Source organism: Vombatus ursinus, unplaced genomic scaffold (genome assembly GCF_900497805.2).
Source record: "Vombatus ursinus unplaced genomic scaffold, bare-nosed wombat genome assembly UNPS02014798.1, whole genome shotgun sequence".
Taxonomy (NCBI): domain Eukaryota; kingdom Metazoa; phylum Chordata; class Mammalia; order Diprotodontia; family Vombatidae; genus Vombatus; species Vombatus ursinus.
The window spans coordinates 53,252,247-53,269,881 of record NW_020954576.1 but is presented as its reverse complement, the minus strand read 5'-3'; the positions used below and the strand labels follow the sequence as shown (position 1 = coordinate 53,269,881).

Here is a 17,635-nt window from a genome sequence, read left to right as displayed (position 1 = left end):
AATGGAAAGAATAACCACAACTGAAAATGAATATTGTAGAACTACTACAAAGAACAAGCTCGGTCTCATAGAAGAAATGTGAGAAGATAGCACTGCTACCCCCTATGCCTTTGCAGAGGTGAGAGGTCCTTAGGTGTGGGAACATTGTATATGCTTTCAGATTTTTTAGATATATTGATTGGTTTTATGGATTTTTCAATGGTCCTCTGGGGGAGGGAGGAGGAAGACGGGGGAAAATTTAATGCATGTGAAAATGAAGGAATCAATAAAATTTTATTTTAAAAATAGTAGGATACTGAAATTAATAAATACCAAAATTAGACCAGGATGGGTTTCCCAACAGCAAAATGAGTGATTTCTCACCCAGGGAAATTCCTTCTCTACAGAAATTTCAGCTCAGAAGATGTAATTATCATTCAGGGCTAGAGAAAGAGGGGTAGAGAAATGAATGAACAAACGACTCCTTCAGAGAGTTTCTCAAAACCCCGACTCCCTAGCTCAGCGTCTCCGAGACGTGTCTTTGCTGTTTAACTTCAGTCTCTTCTATTGTAGTAGTAGCTTCATTCAATATCTGTGGAGGTAGGCCCAATGCCCATTATTTTGTTGTTGTTCAGTCATTTTCAGTTGTGCCCGACTCTTCATGAGCCCATTTGGGGTTTCCTTGGCAAAGATAATGGAGCTGTTTGCCATTTCCTTCTCCAGCCCATTTTACAGATGAGGAACTGAGACAAACGGGGTTAAGTGACTTGCCCAGGGTCACAGTAAGTATCTGGGGCCAGATTTGAACTCAGGAAGATGAGTCTTCCTAACCCCAGGCCTGGCACTCTATCCACTGTGCCACCTAGCAGCCTGTTACCTCCTCTTTCCCTCACCTAAAAGAAAATTCAGAGACTGGGATGTTGTCCCACTCAACCTTCTCTTCTCTGGACCCTCATTCCTTCTTTGGCCTTGAGGACCTCTATCCCCCCCTCTCTGAATCCCTGGCCATTTTTTCCGGTGGCCTGTGCCAGCCAGCCCTGCATCCCACATCCCCAGCTGTTGACATTTCGTTGACATTCCTCACCAGATAAATAAAGGGTATCTGTTATACAACAATAGGGAGAAAGGCAAAGACAATGGGAAATTGTGCTTCCTATGGGGTGGGGACAGGGAAGTAAAGGACAAACAGACAGACAGGGGGTTGGGCAGAAGAGGTCAGGTTTTTGATGCAGTTGGATGTCTGGGTCTCACCCCAAGAATCTCTTCTCCCAAGCGATGCTCAGATCGGGGCCAGGACCAGGACACAGTGTGCAAAGGTAAGAGAGTTTCTGGCTGGGAGGTCTATAAGGGAGGATGGAGATAGCAGGAACATGATAAGTAGTTACACCCATTTGTAGTTTATAGACAACCCTCCCTTCTCTCTTACAGATGTAAACACCATAGTGAGACAAGTTAGCTCATCCTTTCCTCTAGCACAGCCTAATGGGAATTCTAGAGATCTTCAGGGAAAGACAGCCCCCAACTTGCCCAATCCTCAGTACCAATTGTCAGGATATCATGTGTCAATTCTGTCCTCCAACTAACTTGTAATCAGCCAAACGAATGTTTACTAAGTACCCATTATAGGCCTACAAATCTCCCAGGGTCCCCATTCCACCACCCCTCCCATCCAGGACTGGCATCTTCCCTTTGTTCCTATGGCAATAAGCTCTAGCAGATGGAGTGCCAGACTTGGAAGCTGGACATCCCATGCCTGGCCTAGACTTATGGAATCATCTAGGAGGAGTCTTGGAATCTCAGTCTCTCTCTTCAAGCTTTGGGAATGAACAAGCACCTTTTTTGGGGGGAAGACAGTAGAGATTAGATCTGCAAGGTGCTAAGAGATATTTGTGCTATAAAGTACTTAGAGATCCTGGAAGTGGGAGCAACTTTCAACAGAATTCTCTTTTTCTCAAACAGGACAAGAGGTTACTAATTACTGCCTTACTCTGCTACTGTGGAAGTAGCTTCTTCTTGGTAAGGAAGCAGACTCCTGTTCTCACCCTTCTCTCCACTTAGAGATATTCAAACAAGATAATATATGTGGGCATGCTTTGAAAAGTATAAAACACCATACAAATATTACCTATCTTTTTCATTATGCCTAAGACAGTTTCAGTGTTTTTCACCTCCAGATCCCCGGTTCTGCCAGATAGCAAGCAGTCTTTCTCCTTCCCTAAGATTTCTTGGGGGGGGGGGGGGGAGTCACTTTCCTCTCTTACTTCCCAGTTCTGATTTCTTCCCCTTGTTTCTAACAGGAAATTTTCTTTCTGAAGTCTAACCTCTAGTTTTACTGCTGTAGCATGTTTGTCTCTTGTTCTTTCTTTCTAGGGAGACAGAATACAGTCAGGCCTTTTTCCTTATCCCCTTAACTCCCTTCCTCTGTCTCCCTGAAGCAGTCTTGCCTGTGATTCTTCTTGCTACCAAATTCAGTCCTTGTGGCTATGCCCCATTGAAGATGGAACCCAGGTGGGCACCTCTCTCTGAAGAATGCCTGCTCAGACCTCACTGTGACACCCCCTCCCCCATGCCTTCTGTTCTCTAGACCCACCCCACACTGTTTCTTTTTCATTTCCTGAAATGATGACTGCCCTGTTATAACTGTCATTACAGATCACCTTCTAGCTGAGTTCCTGTCATGCTTAATCAACTAATCCTCCCTGTTCTCTGGAGTATCCTCTTTCCTCTAGGTGTTGCCATCTATCACAAAGGCACAGGGAACCCAGGTAAGATGACCTCAGCCTAGGGGACAGGAGTGGCTGGCTGGGAAGACCCTGGGTAGAGGGGCAGGGACTGGGTGAGAGACATTGGAAGGATGGAGGGCGGGGACAACTGAGATACTGAGAGGAAGGGGCAGAGACTTGAGGGACACCTAGAGGGAAGGAGTAGGAATTGGGGTGGGGAGGGGACACTGGTAGGGAGATGGGCAGGGGCTGGAATGGGTCATAGAAGACAGTTTGGGGCCAGGGTGTCCCTGTCAATCTGGCCCCCTTTGCCAGCACCCCACCCTGGTCCCCACTACCTCCTGCCCCCCATCCATGAGGTCATTCACTCTCGCCGCGGTGCCACGGTCACCCTACCCTGCGTTCTGGGCACCCCACCCCCCAGCTACAAGGTGCGCTGGAGCAAAGTGGAGCCTGGGGAACTACGGGAAACACTGATCCTGATTACCAATGGGCACCATACCCGGGGCTACGGGCCCCTGGGAGACCGTGCCAGGATGAGGAGGGGGCATAGGCTGGATGCCTCCTTGGTGATCACGAGTGTGGCGCTGGAGGATGAGGGGAGATACCGCTGCGAGCTCATCAATGGACTGGAAGATGAGAGCTTGGCATTGACCCTCAGGCTGGAGGGTAAGAAAGTCGGGTGTCCCTCTCCCCCAGTGCCCCTTCAATACCAGACCTCCAGGATCCCGTCAGTCCCTATCTCTTCACCCCCAGGTGTAGTTTTCCCGTACCAGCCCAGTCAGGGTCGATACCAGTTTAATTACTATGAAGCTAAGAAGGCATGTGCAGAGCAGGACGGGCGGCTGGCCACGTACCCTCAGCTCTACCAGGGTGAGCAGACTTCGAGTTACAGGCCCGGGCGGGATGGGTCCTTTCCCTGGCGCCTTGGCACCATCCTCCTCTCCTGGGCCCCGAGTCACCATGGGAGCCGCGAGAATAGGAGATGTGGGTGTGAGGAAGGAGACAGTTTGGCAAAGAGGAGAATGAGAGAAGAGGGAAGGCGACAACGCGGGGAGGGGAGTGATAGCCCCTCCTCTCCTGGTCCTGCCCACAGCGTGGACGGAGGGCCTGGACTGGTGTAACGCGGGTTGGCTCCTGGAGGGCTCCGTGCGTTACCCGGTGCTGACAGCTCGACCACCCTGTGGGGGCCGGGGCCGGCCAGGGATTCGCAGCTATGGGCCCAGAGACAAGCAGCATGACCACTACGACGCCTTCTGTTTCACCTCTGCTCTGCAGGGTATGGGGAGTGGCATCTGGGGAGCGGAGTGGGGGCCACAAAGAGGAGGAAACGGACTGAGGCTCCCAAAGCAAAAGAGGGGTTGGGACCCCGTGAGGCGGGAGAAAATAGGCGAGGTTAAAGCTGAGGGTGGGGCTGCAGAAGAGGAGGGACCAAGTCCGCAGAGAAAAAGGAGGGGCTTGAAATGGGGTAGTAAAGAAGGGGAGGCGGTGAGGAGGAGGAGCCAACCCAATGAGGCGGGACTAGAGAAGAGGAGGGGTCATCGGAGTGGGACGGGATTAGAAAAATAAAGTGGGGCCTGGCACTAGAAAAAAGGTGGGGCCCGAGATGGGGTGAGGGCTGGAGGATGAGGGGGCAGATCAATGAAGTGGGGCTAGGAGAAGGGCGAGATTAGAAGAAGAGGCTGGGCCTGGCATGGACCTAAACTAAAGAAGTGGGGTGCTGACAAATGGGAGGGAGCTAGATAAAGGGCAGGTCTGGACCTACGGAAAGAGGCAGGGATGGAACTAGAGAAGAGGAGGGACCGTCAAAATGGGGCGGGATTAGAGAATGAGGTGGGGTCTGGAACTAGAAAAAAAGGAGAGACCTAGGATGAGGTGAGAGCTGGATAAGAAGATGAGGGGGTGGCTAAATGAGATGGGGTTAGGAGAATAAGGGCAGGATTAGAGGAAGAGGCAGGGCCTGGTCTGAGGCTAAGCTAGAAAAGAGGGGGAGGGGGCTAAACTACAAAAAAGGGGTAGTGGGAGAGAAACGGATAAATGGCACCGGGCTATATAGGGGCGGGGCCAGATTTTAGGAGAAAAGAGGCGGGGCCTAGTAGGGCTAGATAGAGGAAGGGCAGGTGAAATTAGTAGGGCTAGGAAACAGGGGAGGGCCCTGAGAAAGGTGGAATGCTCTGGAGAAAGGTGAAAACAGAGAATAGTCACGAAGCTTGGTTAAGAGGGTGGCAGAAAAAGAGGCGGGCAGGAGAAATGGAGCTGGACTAGGGGACAAGGTGGCGATTGGGGGTTGGGGGAAAGGGCAGTTTTAAAAGGCGGGTCCATGGAGTTTTCCTCCAGCCAGAGTCAGCCCCACACCCCTTACTCCCCGCCTTCTGGGCGAGGCCTAGTGTTAGCCTTGCCCCCTTACTCCTCCCAGGCCACGTGTTCTTCGTGCCCGGCAGTCTGACGCTGGCGGAGGCGAGTGGAGCCTGCGCGAGGCGAGGGGCTGTGGTGGCCAAGGTTGGCCACCTCTATGCAGCCTGGAAGTTCTCGGGCCTGGACCGCTGCGACGGAGGCTGGCTGGCGGACGGCAGTGTGCGCTTCCCCATTACCACTCCGCGGCCTCGCTGCGGGGGCCTCCCGGATCCCGGAGTCCGCAGCTTCGGTTTCCCTAGTCCGGAACAACCGGCTTATGGGACCTACTGCTATGCAGAGACCTAGGGGGACATCCCCTCCAAAACCCCAGTCCAGAGAGCAATCCTCCTTCCCATTGTTGGATCTAAGTCCAACTGGGAAAGAGATTGAGAGTCGAATTGGGTATGGGGTGTGTCTGCACTGCCTGTCTCCTTTCCGAGCTTCTCCTTGCTAGAGAGACTGGGAGAGATGGGGAAGGACTTACTGACGCTCTCCATCTCCTGCACTGCAGATAGCGGTGCCAAAGTCCAGGCGGGCCGGGGCCGGAGGCATTTTAGATGATCCAGGGCCGCTGATCTTCCTGGATGTGGTTTGGGGGCCTTTGGGGTGACTGGGTGCACTTGCCCTGAGAGCTAATAGTATTTGAATGGTGCTTCCCCCTGGAGAGAACGAGTCCGGCGTGCGAGAACCGAACAAAGTCCAGTGTCGAAATATTAACTGATCTTTGTAGATTAATAAAGTAACCGTGAAGACATTCCTTCTCCAAAGAAGTTAAAAGTATTTAACTACGTCGGTTCCTATTCCTCCAACACCCTCAGGGGTCAGGAAAGGACTGTCCCTTGGCATGTAATGGGAGGGAGGCTGTAGTAAAAGGGGAGCAATCTGCAAATTGGCGGTATGTGTGGATTAGATGATGCCTAAGGTGCACTTCCTGTTCTAAATCACGTGGAACGAGTCCCAGGAAACAGTAGGAAGGAGAGCACCCAGGTGTCCGGACACGCAACTTGAGAGCCAGGGTGGGGGGAAGGGAGGATAAGGAAGGTCTTGCTTCTGAAATTGGGGTCTTGTTAAGGGGGTAGATTTTGAGGAAGAGGGACAATTGGAGTTAGGAAAGATAGGGAGATGCACAGACCAAGAAAATATGAAAGACAGGGATAAGGCGGACCACTGTCCAATCTGGAAGACTCAGAGAGATCAGCACCAGTGCAGGGTATGGAAAAGTCAGGACGGAGCTGGAAACCCATCTCCTTCCTTTACCAGGGAGGATGTAGGGCCCAAGACACCTGCGCCGCCCCTCCCTCCCCCCTGCGCTTTCCCCCCACTTCTCTAGTTCTGAGTCCAGGCTTCCTTCACCCAGACTCATTCCCCTCCCCCTCCTCCGCTGGAGCCGAAGACCCAGCCATTTCACCCCGCTATTCAGTTTCTCTCAAAGCCTCAATTCTCCCCGCGCAGCTGCTGGGTAATTGCGTGCCGGCGGCTTCCGCTTCGCACCCCCTCCGCTGCCAGCCCCCTTCCTGCTCCGTTCCCCCAGAGGTGGCGGCTGGCACAGAGTTGGCAAAGGCCCCAGGTGTCCGTGCCACGTGCAGAGCCGGGGTGGGGGGGAGGTTGGTGTTCACTGGCCTCGGTTTCTCTTCCGACCTTTGAGTTGAGGTAGTAAACAGTAGACTGGGAGTTAAGTGCCATCCTAGAAGAGGGGACAGGATCTACAATCATCCTATCCAATGCCCTTTTAATACATTTTATTTTATTTAAATTTTAATTTCCAGTTCCGAATTCTTTTCCTCCTTCAACTCCTCGCTCACCCATTGAAAAGGCAAGAAATATGATACCCATTATACATACGAAGTCATTTAAATTGAACTGAAAATGCGCACATGCCCCTCTACTGTAACTAGGCAATTCTGTCTAAAGTTTCATCCTTCCCGGTACAATTTCGCCAACCAGTCACTGAGGAGGACTATGAGTTTCTGAAAAACCGAAGGAGGTGTAGTTGCTAGAAAGTCTGGCTTCCCAGCCCTCCTCCTAGCGAGAGAAAGATCCATGGAACTTAAATGATCGGCATTCTTCAAATCCCTGAAAGCAAGAGGCTTTAGTCTAAGGAAGCTTGCTGAAAAGTCACTAGCAATAAATAGACAGACAGACAGATAGATAGATAGATAGATAGATAGATAGATAGATAGATAGATAGATAGATAGATAGATAGATAGATAGATAGATAAGTAAGTAACCGAGAGGGTGCAGGAAGGACTTCAGCATAAACCTGCAGCTTTTGGAAGTCCGCTTTGTGCAACAGACTTGACAAGGAGCCTAATCCCCTTTTCTGGAAAGTCCGATATTTAGGTAATTTATTTCACTCCACTCTCTCTCTTGGGCAGTGCTGGCGTGTGTGTGGGGGGGGGGGGGTACCCTGGTGGCGGAGCTGTAAGGATATGTTGACCTCTCTGTCGTAAAACATCCAGTTTCTAGTGGTCAGAAATTCCCCGATGTGATAGTAGCGTGCTGGGGGTAGTTGGAGGAGAGCCTTCGAGTGATACTAATGCAGCTAAAATAATAATGATACCAGTCATATCACAGAAGCTTTCAGCTCAGAAAAGTTAGTCACCTTGCACTGCCACTAGCCGGCTACTGCTATTAGAGTGAATTCAGAATGGACCCGGTGTTATTCTGACAGTCCTGCTATTCAGGGTTGTTATATCTGCCTTAGCCTCTGCACCATGGCAGTGTAGATGACTTTGAGTACCTGACCAAGAAACAGCGGGACTCCCCCTGCTCAACTCCCAAGAGAGAGGGGGCCAGTGGTTAAATATAAGCTGCTTGTGCGATTGAATTTCACTTCCTTGGCTGCTGTCTGGCAAGGTTTAAACTGGGCCAGAGACTGGAGATTGACCCAGCACAGAAAGGAATGCCCCTCCTTCCCCCAGCCCTTCTCCAACCCAGAAATTAAAAAAAAAAAATTTCTAGAGATCATTGTGCCATTCCCCCTGCATCCACTCCAACATCGAGGTTCCAACACTTTCCCCCCCTATGATCCTGGGACAAGATGGCAATTCTCCATTCCCCTTTTTTACACAGCTATTAGGAGTTCCTCCTACTATCTAATCCTAATTTCTTCCACCATCAACCATTCTCTGCCCTCCCCTGGGATGGACCCAGAATTAGCGTTTTATGCCCTTCCTTTTTCCCTCTTCATTGACACGGAGATAATGTAGGGTGATTCTTTGCTAAGGATTTCAAAGTACTTTTGAGCAAAACCTCACATGTCACAAAGAAAAGAAACAAAAGGGGTGGGCTGAGAGTAGCTGAGCAGCCCCTGGAAGAATCTAGGCGTCTAGATTCTGTCGTCTGTCCAGCCTTCTGTCCCTGCCAGTGATCATGTCTGGTCTCCTTGGTGCTGTAAAGAAAGTCTGGGAAAGACCCAGGCCGAGATCCTGAAGGAGAAGGGAAGCAAAGATCCTGGGTCCTGGGGGATGGGCAGGGGGAATGGTTAGTATTCTGGGCACCTCCGCATTCTGTTCCGGCCAGTGTTTCTGATCCACCCCCTGGCACCAAGGTGCCCGCCACATTCGTTTATGGGAGCAGTTTGGCCCTGGAGGCTTCCTCCACACTCAGTAACTGTATATCACTTTGCTCATTATTTATGCGAGCTAGTTCACCCGATCCCCCTCATATCATCCTCTCAATGTCCACCAGCCCCTTCCTAGCCCCTTTTCTGCAGGAACAGGGCTCCCCTAGATAATGCCCTGCTTCCATCTCGGAGAGCTCTAAAGGTTTCATTACTTTCTTTGCTTGCCCAATCCACCTGCAGTCTAACTCCCAGCGCTGCTACCGCAATGTCAGCCCCACCCTACCTCTCTATCTCTCTCTAGGGGTGGGGGGTGGGGGGACTCAGGAAAACAGAATAACCCAAGCTACAGAAAGTAGGTGGAGCAGAGGTATTCATTTCATCTCCGTATATGATGATGTTCAATCATTTTCAGTCGTGTTTCACTCTTCGTGACCCCATTTGGGGTTTTCTTGGCAGATACTGGAGTGATTTGCTATTTCCTTCTCCAACTCATTTTACAGATGAGGAAACTGAGGCAAACAGGATTAAGTGACTTGCCCAGAATCACACAGCTAGTAAGTGTCCGAGCCGGATTTGAACTCAGGAACTCCCGACTCAAGGGCCAGCGCTCTACCCACTGCGCTTTTCTCCCCCCGCCCAACCATGCGCCGTGGGTGGTGGGTAGGGTTGGGGGTGGAGACAAAAACGTACAGGTCTGCTTTCCAGGGATATACTGCTCTTCCTTTGCTTCCCTTAGCCATCCTTTCCTGAATCAACGGGAAGTCCTTCCTGCGATCTAACCTCCATCCGTTCTGCTGTAGTAGCAGCCTCTTACTTTGCCTTTCCCTAAGGAGTCCGCCCCGCCCCCTTCCCTCCGCCTCCCTCCCGGCCTGTCTTCTGTTCCTTGTCCCCAGAATAATGTCCTATTTCGCTTGTCCTTTCTGTCTCGCTTCTCTGGTGCTACTGGGGCCAGACTCTGAGAAAGAGCCATAACCCGTGATCTCCAAGCCCCCTAGCTGGGGCGACAGAGGCTGTTCTTGGCCGGAGCCGGCCTAGTCAGAGGGGCGGGGGGCGAGAGAAGAGAGAGAGGAGGGGAGGGAAGGGAAGCCGGGGCGCCCGGGCGGGGGGGAAGAAAGGGGGTTTTGTGCGGTGCTCTGGGGCCCGGCTCCGCGCCCTCTTTATAGCGTCCTCTCCCAGCGCTCGCCCTCCCTCCAGCTCTCACTCTTCCTCTCGCTCTGCAGTCCCCTCTGCAATCTCCTTCCTGCTGCAGGACCAGCCCCCGGGGGCGCCAAAGTTTGCGGGCTCCGAGCCCCAAGCCTCAGCGCCTCCCTGACTCCCCTCGTCCTTCTCCTGAGAGGTGAGTGAGAGATCCCCTGGAAGGCCGTGCCTTCTACCTCCACCCCACGCACACAGTTTATGCTATGCTACCTGCCTGGTCCCGGTTCGGTTCAGCTCTCCCTCCCCACCCCGCAATCCCCAGCCCGCTGAGCAATGGCTACCCTTCATCTCCCTCCCCCACCCCAGATGAGGGGAGATGCCCACAGCCCTGCCCCAGAAGCTCCTGCGGGAGAGACGGTACTGGTGAAGGGGAAAGGGGGAGAGGGAGAGGGATTCCCAGGGGGTCCTGGTGTCCCAGGACACAGTATCCTTGATCCATCCGGAGTTCCTGCCAGCTACTGCACCTTCACACCGGTGTCACTGCTTGTCGGGCTCCCCTGGGCTGTTAGAGCGTCAATTGCGGGAGTGAGGGGACGCAGCCTTCCTTGTAGCATATAACTAACTAACGTTACTGACAGCATTACTACCAAACATTTACAATCTTGGCATGAGTACCACGGGGAGCTCACCTAGCATTGCCAGCTACTATGACTGACGTGGTTATTAGGAATATAATCCACAGCATTGCTGCAGGTTCTGTTAACAGTTGCTAACAGGGGGATCAAGTGTGCTACCAATGTTCTTTGTAGTGCTGATACTAACATTGCCGATTGTATTGACAATAATTGCATGAAGACTGGTACTAGTTCAGTATCAGTCCCAGTCCAATGCCAATTGCCAATGGCATTGCTCATAATAGGGTTACCATTAATAGTACTTTTTGTTAACATTGCTGATGTACAGATAATAGAATTGTAAATACTGGTTATTAGCACTTAATAGTAGTACTTAATCCTAGTTAGTATTAATATGATCACTAGTAGTATTGGTGGCCCAGAGCTTTGAAGTCAAGAGCTGGAGTCAAGAAGACTTGGGTTGAAATCCAGCCTCCCACACTTATTGGTTGTGTGACCTTGGGCAAGTGATTTAACCTCTGCCTCAGTTCTCTCATCTGTAAAATGAAGCTAATGATAGAACCTACCTCTCAGGTTGATGTGAAGACCAAATGAGACAATATCTACAAAACCTAAAAGTGCTATATAAATGCTAGCTATTGTTATTATTATTATTATAAAGTTGATCATATTTCTACTGTTACTAACAGGTTTACCAATAGTGCTATGACTATTATTAATAGTATTCTTGCCTGACATATTAATACCAGCATTGGTAAGATAATGTTATCACTGCAAGTGTCGTCATCAGCATTGCTCACAATACTGCCAATAACATCATGAATATGATTATTAACAATATTAATTACCAGTATGGCCAGAGGCATTAAAAGCACCATGGCTAATACTACTGGTATTGCTACTCACAATATTCCCGACAGTGTGACTTATCTTACTGAGACTATAATTTGTACAATTAATTATGCTGCTAATATTAAAAGGAGAAGTACTGTATAGTAGTAGATAAAGAGCCAACCTTGGAGCCAGGATGACCTGAGCTCAGGGTCCATTTCTGACACTTACTGGTTAAATCATTTAACATCTCAGTACTCTAGGCAACTCTCTTTAGATTCTAAGCTACCAGTGACTTGCATTGGTAGATGGAGTGCCCTCATCAGGGTGTTCCCTATACCAGTGAAATCTCAAGTCTGGTCCTTATCCTATTAATAGCATTACTAGGACTGTAGCACAGTAGACAGAAGGCCCACCTACTGTAGAGTCAGAAAGACCCGGGTTAAAGTTCTGCCTTGGATACAAGCTAGTTGTTTGGTCATGTTAGACTATGACCATGACAATATTTAACTTCTCAGTCCTCCCAAACAACTCTCTAAGACTAAGTTACAGATGAGTCGCTTTAGTAAAGTTTCCACATTGGGAGTTCCTGACAAAGATGAAATTACAAGTCCCAACCCCTCAAAAAAATTACTTGCATTGCACTGGATCAGAGTATGTTCACTATTATTGCTAATCTTATTGGCATCATTATTAATGATCACGCTCATACTAATATGATCATGAATGGGATTATGAACCATATTACTAATATTGTTGCTCCTAGAATGGCTGACATTACAGACAGGGCTGATGGGGACATAATTAGCTCTGGATTCATCAGCTGAAATGTAAGGGGGCTCAATGTGCATGCTGTAGTTCAGTGGAGAGCCAGGGTCCTCTGGGCAGAGAGAACTGCTTCAGTTAGGTCTTAGAGTGATATTGATGACTGTGGGCAGGATGTTGAACAAGCTATATGAATGATGTGATAGTAATGAAGATTCTTGAACTGCTGGGAGTGTCCCAGACAAGGACATGCATGGGGGTGGGTGGGGGAGGGGAGGAGGGAAGAGGGAGAAGAAGAGGAGGAACAAGAGAGAGATATGGGAAGATTTCAGGGGTCTTTGGGGTTAGTTGTAGAGGTAATATTTTTTTCCCTTCTGAGATATCTAATGGAAGGGCTGAGCAGGTCCTGGTGGGGTCCTGGTGGTTATGCAGGGAGGGGTCAGAGAGAAGGCTCATCACTTGGTTAACTCAATTCTGAGCCTGGTTTGCTTAGACAGAAAGGGTAGAGGTAGTTGGGGCTTCTGAATGATGCAGTCTTGAATTGGGAAGAGCAGTGCTGAGGACCCAGTCTGAGCTTATGGAGCAGATCATCAAATGGGGACTCCCATCTGGAGGAGCTCCCTAAGCAGTTCAGAGATATTTTGGACTCAGGAGGCAGAGGGTTAGGGGAAAGATGCAGCCTGAGTGCAAAGCCTCACCCAGGTCCAGATCTGGGAAGGGAGAGGTACCCTTCAATCTATCTGTCAGGGTTTCTGGTGGTGAGATGGGGAATCTGAGGTCGAGTCTCCTTAAGAGCAGGGAAGGAAAAATGTTTCCTCACCTAGATCTTCTTCTATCCATATACCCCCATCTCCATTTCCCTTCAGCTCCAACATCCATTTCCCATTCACCCTCCAGGAAAGTGAAGTAGAAATAATTGGAATAGGAGCAGGAAGGGCCCAGATGTACATATATCAAGAGATGCACATGTGTCTGGACATATTCAGAAACATACACAGCAACAGAGATAGGACCACACCCACAGGTACAGAAAAACAAATAGTCATATGCTAACATATGAATTAATAATAAATAGTACACATTCTTTAGTGCTTAAAGGTTTTTTTTTTTGTTTTTTTGTATTTTGTTTTTTGCTTTTTGGTGAGACAATTGGGTTTAAATGACTTGCCCAGGGTCACACAGCTAGTAAGTGCTTAAAGGTTTGTAATGCACTTTCCTCACAAGTTAGTGATGTATGTGGTTCAAATATTGTTATCCCCATTTTATAGATAAGGAAACTGAGGCTCAGAGAATTGAAATGAGTTTTCTTTGGATATATGCATACTAAGTGTCAAGTCCAGGATTTGAACCCATGCCTGACTCCAAATCAAGTGACAGATATATAAATATACATACAAACATAGAAACAGACAGACACACACTATACCCATTCTTAGGTTCTCAGACATATAGAGACCCCTCTGTTCCCCTCACCCTAGTCACTGGTTTGTGGCATGAGAATTGTGGATGCACTTGCAGCTGAGGATTGCAGTAATGTCTCATTATGAGAGTGTGGTTCAAAGATCAGAAATACATGAAGTATAAGAGAAGTTGAGATGACTTTAGGGTCCTGAACTACCTCAGACCAACCTCCAACGCCTTTAGTTTCCCCTGATGTTCCTCATTCAATAACATGATAGAAGAAATAGGGAAATAAGGAAAATAGGGAAAAGTCTGGAGACAGCAGTAATAGAGAAGGCTTTTTGGATTCAACCCCGAGATTGGATGACTTGAGACAATTCCTTCCAGAAGTTGGGAGCAGAGCAGGAATCTATAAGCAGAAATGAGGCTTGGGAGGTGTCTGACACTGTAACTGTAGATGAGAGACTAAGATGTGGAAAGATGGCAAAGAGAATGTGAGGTGAGATTAGATTATCTAAGTGCTTTTAAATTTCCAGATCTGAAAAGGAGGGATTGTTAAAACTAGGGGAAATGAAGGCACAGGTGCCTGAGTTCTTTTCCCTTACTTTTTTCTTCTATTGCCTTACCCTCTGCTGCAGGATGTGGGCCGGACTGGCTCCCAGCAGTCTGTGGGACATAGTAGAGAAAGCAATGCCAGGAATGGGGGTTCCTGTGTTCCCTGGAAGAGAAAAACAGATGTGGGGAGTCATGCCAGTCCCAGAGAGAAGGGGGAATCAGGAAAATGAAATTGGGGTGAAACTTAGTCCATAGCCAAGGTGGGGGGGGATGCCCAGGCTGGGCACAATTCCCTGGCATAACTCCAAGGAGAATAACTCTCCAGAGCAACCAGTGGGCACCTAGTATAGCCTTTTATCAATTCCCCCCCCCAAAATCCAAAAGATTATATGGATTTCCTATGTTTCTTGAAAGTAAGAGGTCTCAGGATATTCAAATATCCTTGAGCCCTCACTGACTGAGAGACTCCTGTCCTTCAAGGTTAGAAAGAAGCCCAAGCATCCAGTTTCCCTAGTCATATTCCTTCCTCCAACCCTAGAAGTTTCTAGGAAAATTGGCTTTGATTCAACTTGGGTGTAACGGTAGAGGTGGGGGTGGCGATGAGGAATGAATGGAGGAGAGAATGATGTCACTTCATCTATTAGTTCTCTGTTACCACATCAGCCTTCCTGCACCTCCATCTTTCCAGATGATACATTGTCCTGTTTCTATGGCAGGCTCGTCCACGCTCTACCCTAAGCTGAGACCAAAACATATAGGTAACAATGGGAGCTAGATGGTCTCCATCTCTGTCTCTCTGGAAGATGAGAAATGTTTAAAGAATCTCAGCTCCAGGGCCTGACGACATGAAGACCACTATGAAAATCAAGGGCAAGGGGTTCTTGAATACCTGGATCCTCTTCCCCTACCTTTCCTTCTACCCTTAGTGTCTCCCTAGCTTCTTGCCCTCTCTGGACACTAGTGAACTTTTTGAGCTTTCATTCTGGCCCACGAGGAGAGCTGGTTGGAGTGAAGGGTCTATTCCTATACTTACTTTGAGATTGATCAAATCTATCTGTCGTGGCCACTGATCTGGGCAATAGAATGTCCTGTGGTCCCTTTTTTATTTCTTAATATCCCTTTAGCTGCCCAGCCCCCTCCCTGGGGAGAGAGAATAGCCCTTTACAAAAGGTGCAGCCTGGAAGGGGGGAAGGGCTGGAAGGGGGCCAGGCAACCAGAGAGAGGGGCTTTGTCCCAGGCTGGTTCCTGAACTGAGGAGATCTGGTGAGAAAGCCAGTGCCAGGGAAAAAGGAGAGGTTGTCAGGGAGGGGGAGGGGGTCAGGGTTGGGGTATTGAGAGGAAAGAGGATGAGTCGTGGGGTCCCCTTGGGCAAAGTCTGGGGAGAAAGAGGAGAATTCATTACGTAAGGCAGGGAGGAGGGAATGTTAAGAGGGTATTTTAGGGAAGTTGGCTTTGATTCAATCCCAGAGCCCTTCTTGGAGTCGGCAGCCTTGGTTACCAATATTAGGAATGAAAGGGTAGGAAAGGGCTGGGGGAGGAGAGCAGATGGAAAGGGAGCTCAGAGCCCTGAGAGTGTAACCTGGAGAGAGCAAAGTCAGAGGGGAAGATGGGAACAAGGAGCCATGAGGGGGTGATCATAGGATCATATGATTTCATTCTGGAAGGGATCTTCCAGTTTGTCTAGTCTAACCTAATTTTATAGATAAAGCTGAGGCCTTCAGAAGTGATGTGACTTTCCCAAGGTCACAGGAGTAATTAGTAGAACTGGCATCTAACTCCAGGTCTCCTGCTTCAAAATCTTGTGCTCTTTCCCCTATGATACCCTGATGATGGAGTGGAGGTATTCTTAGGAGAACACGTGAGCCAGGGGAAAAGTGGTATCCAGGGTCTCTCCATCAGGGAAAATGTTGGCTCTCAAGTTAGACTTCAGGTTAGACCAGCATCCCACCTGCTTCTCCTGCCTCCCAATAGCAGCCCCGGGCATGGCACAGATGCTCCTGCTGCTCCTGACTGCCTTGGTCCAAGCCCTAACTTCCTCATCTGTGGCGTTCACAGGTGACAGCTCAGGTAACAATCGGGAAGTGTTTAGGAACCTCAGGGGTGAGGGGTTGAGAATGGGGGGATGCTAGAGAAGAACTGAGGGGACTGAGTTTTACTGGTGGGGAGAGGAGGAGCCTGGGGAACACTGGGGGAGGGGGGACCAGTTATAACATGAAAGGAATCCATCTTCTTCCCTTTTCTTCCCTTCCTCCCACAGAGGATCAGGCATTCAAGGTGTCCATTGGGGGTGACTCCCCTCTTCGAGGGGTCCTTGGGGGCTCCATTACTATCCCCTGCCACATCTCCTACCTTAGGCCACCACCCCCAACCCCTCCCCCAGGCCGCAGGGCTGTCCTGGGCTCTCCCAGAGTCAAATGGACTTTCCTGTCTGGGGGTCGGGAGGCTGAGGTGTTGGTGGCTCGTGGCCTCAAGGTCAAGGTCAGTGAAGGCTACAGGTACCGGGTGGCTCTACCTGGATATCCAGCCTCAACCACTGATGTCTCCCTGGTGCTGAGTGAACTGAGGTCCAATGACTCTGGCTTATATCGTTGTGAAGTCCAACATGGGATTGATGATGGCAGTGATGCCGTTGAGGTCAAGGTTAAAGGTGAGTAGTGCAGAAGTCAAACCTCAAAGAGAACACTTTCCTCCCCCACCTCCACTCTCCTGAGAGCCTTGTGAGTAGGCACCTGTAGGCTGAGTAGTCTGAGGGGTAGGGTGGGGGTAGTGTAAGAAGAAGACGAAGTCACTGCCCTCAGGAAGCTCCAAGTCTTATGGGAGAAGAGGTGGGGCAAAGGAATGGGGGCAGAGGAACAAGGGTAGATAGATTTTTGTCTCTAGTCCTTTTCTTAATGGAAAGTATTATCTGCGTGAGGTTTACCCTAAATCCTTCTTGCTACAGGATAACCTGAGTTTGGTCTTCAGTTTTTGTCTCCCAGAAGTAATGAGTAATGGGGAGAAGAGGGAGGGAACCAGCATTTATTAAGCACCTACTATGTGCCAAGCACTGTGCTAAGGTTTATATATATATATATATATATATATATATATATATGTATGTATATATGTATATATATAACTTTTATTTAAATAGTATTTAAATATTTTATTATTTTTATTTAAAATATATTTATATATATAAAATCTCATTTGATTCTTAGGTAGGGTGGGGGAGGTAGGCAGGTGATGTAGAGGGGTAGGCTGAATACTTGGATTCAGGGGCCTCTCTGTTCTTTAGGGGTCGTCTTTTTGTACCGAGAGGGCTCTGCCCGCTATGCTTTCTCCTTCTTCCGTGCAAAAGAGGCTTGTGCCCGTATTGGGGCCCGAATAGCTAGCCCTGAGCAGCTCTATGCTGCTTACTTGGGGGGCTATGAACAGTGTGATGCAGGATGGCTATCAGACCAGACTGTAAGGTAAGAGGATATGAGGCTGATAAGACTTGAGATAAGGGGACCCTAAGAGGAGTTGGGAGACATTGGGGGGGCCTTAGAGAAACTGGGGAAAAATGATAAGAGTTCCTGTCCTGAAAGAGTGTGTTGCCTGGGATGGTCTCCCCTACACATACACACATACACACACACACACACACACACACACACACACACACACA

The 17,635-nt window shown here is 49.2% G+C and overlaps 2 protein-coding genes across 7 annotated transcripts in view; both read left to right on the top strand.

Moving 5' to 3' along the window:
• The first annotated feature begins 905 nt into the window (after positions 1 to 905).
• HAPLN2 (hyaluronan and proteoglycan link protein 2) lies at positions 906 to 5,850 on the top strand. 6 transcript variants are annotated; one of them, XM_027870789.1, is made up of 7 exons: positions 906 to 1,295; positions 1,939 to 1,995; positions 2,632 to 2,744; positions 3,018 to 3,371; positions 3,459 to 3,575; positions 3,907 to 3,981; positions 5,119 to 5,850. In XM_027870789.1, exons 3-7 carry the CDS (start codon positions 2,657 to 2,659, stop codon positions 5,400 to 5,402), a joined length of 918 nt encoding a protein of 305 aa, XP_027726590.1. In that variant the 5' UTR covers positions 906 to 1,295; positions 1,939 to 1,995; positions 2,632 to 2,656; the 3' UTR covers positions 5,403 to 5,850. The 6 variants fall into 6 exon arrangements, with proteins under 6 accessions (XP_027726590.1, XP_027726586.1, XP_027726591.1 ...); XM_027870785.1 differs by having other exon boundaries at positions 907 to 1,295; positions 3,799 to 3,981; XM_027870786.1 differs by lacking the exon at positions 906 to 1,295 and adding an exon at positions 1,651 to 1,852 and having other exon boundaries at positions 3,799 to 3,981.
• Positions 5,851 to 9,936: 4,086 nt separating this feature from the next.
• BCAN (brevican) overlaps positions 9,937 to 17,635 on the top strand; it is a 25,013-nt gene continuing 17,314 nt past the window's right edge. Inside the window, exons 1-4 of the mRNA XM_027871466.1 lie at positions 9,937 to 9,998; positions 15,958 to 16,053; positions 16,244 to 16,633; positions 17,264 to 17,438. Coding sequence (XP_027727267.1) covers positions 15,969 to 16,053; positions 16,244 to 16,633; positions 17,264 to 17,438 — 650 coding nt within the window. The 5' untranslated portion in view covers positions 9,937 to 9,998; positions 15,958 to 15,968. The remainder of the gene's footprint in view (positions 9,999 to 15,957; positions 16,054 to 16,243; positions 16,634 to 17,263; positions 17,439 to 17,635) is intronic.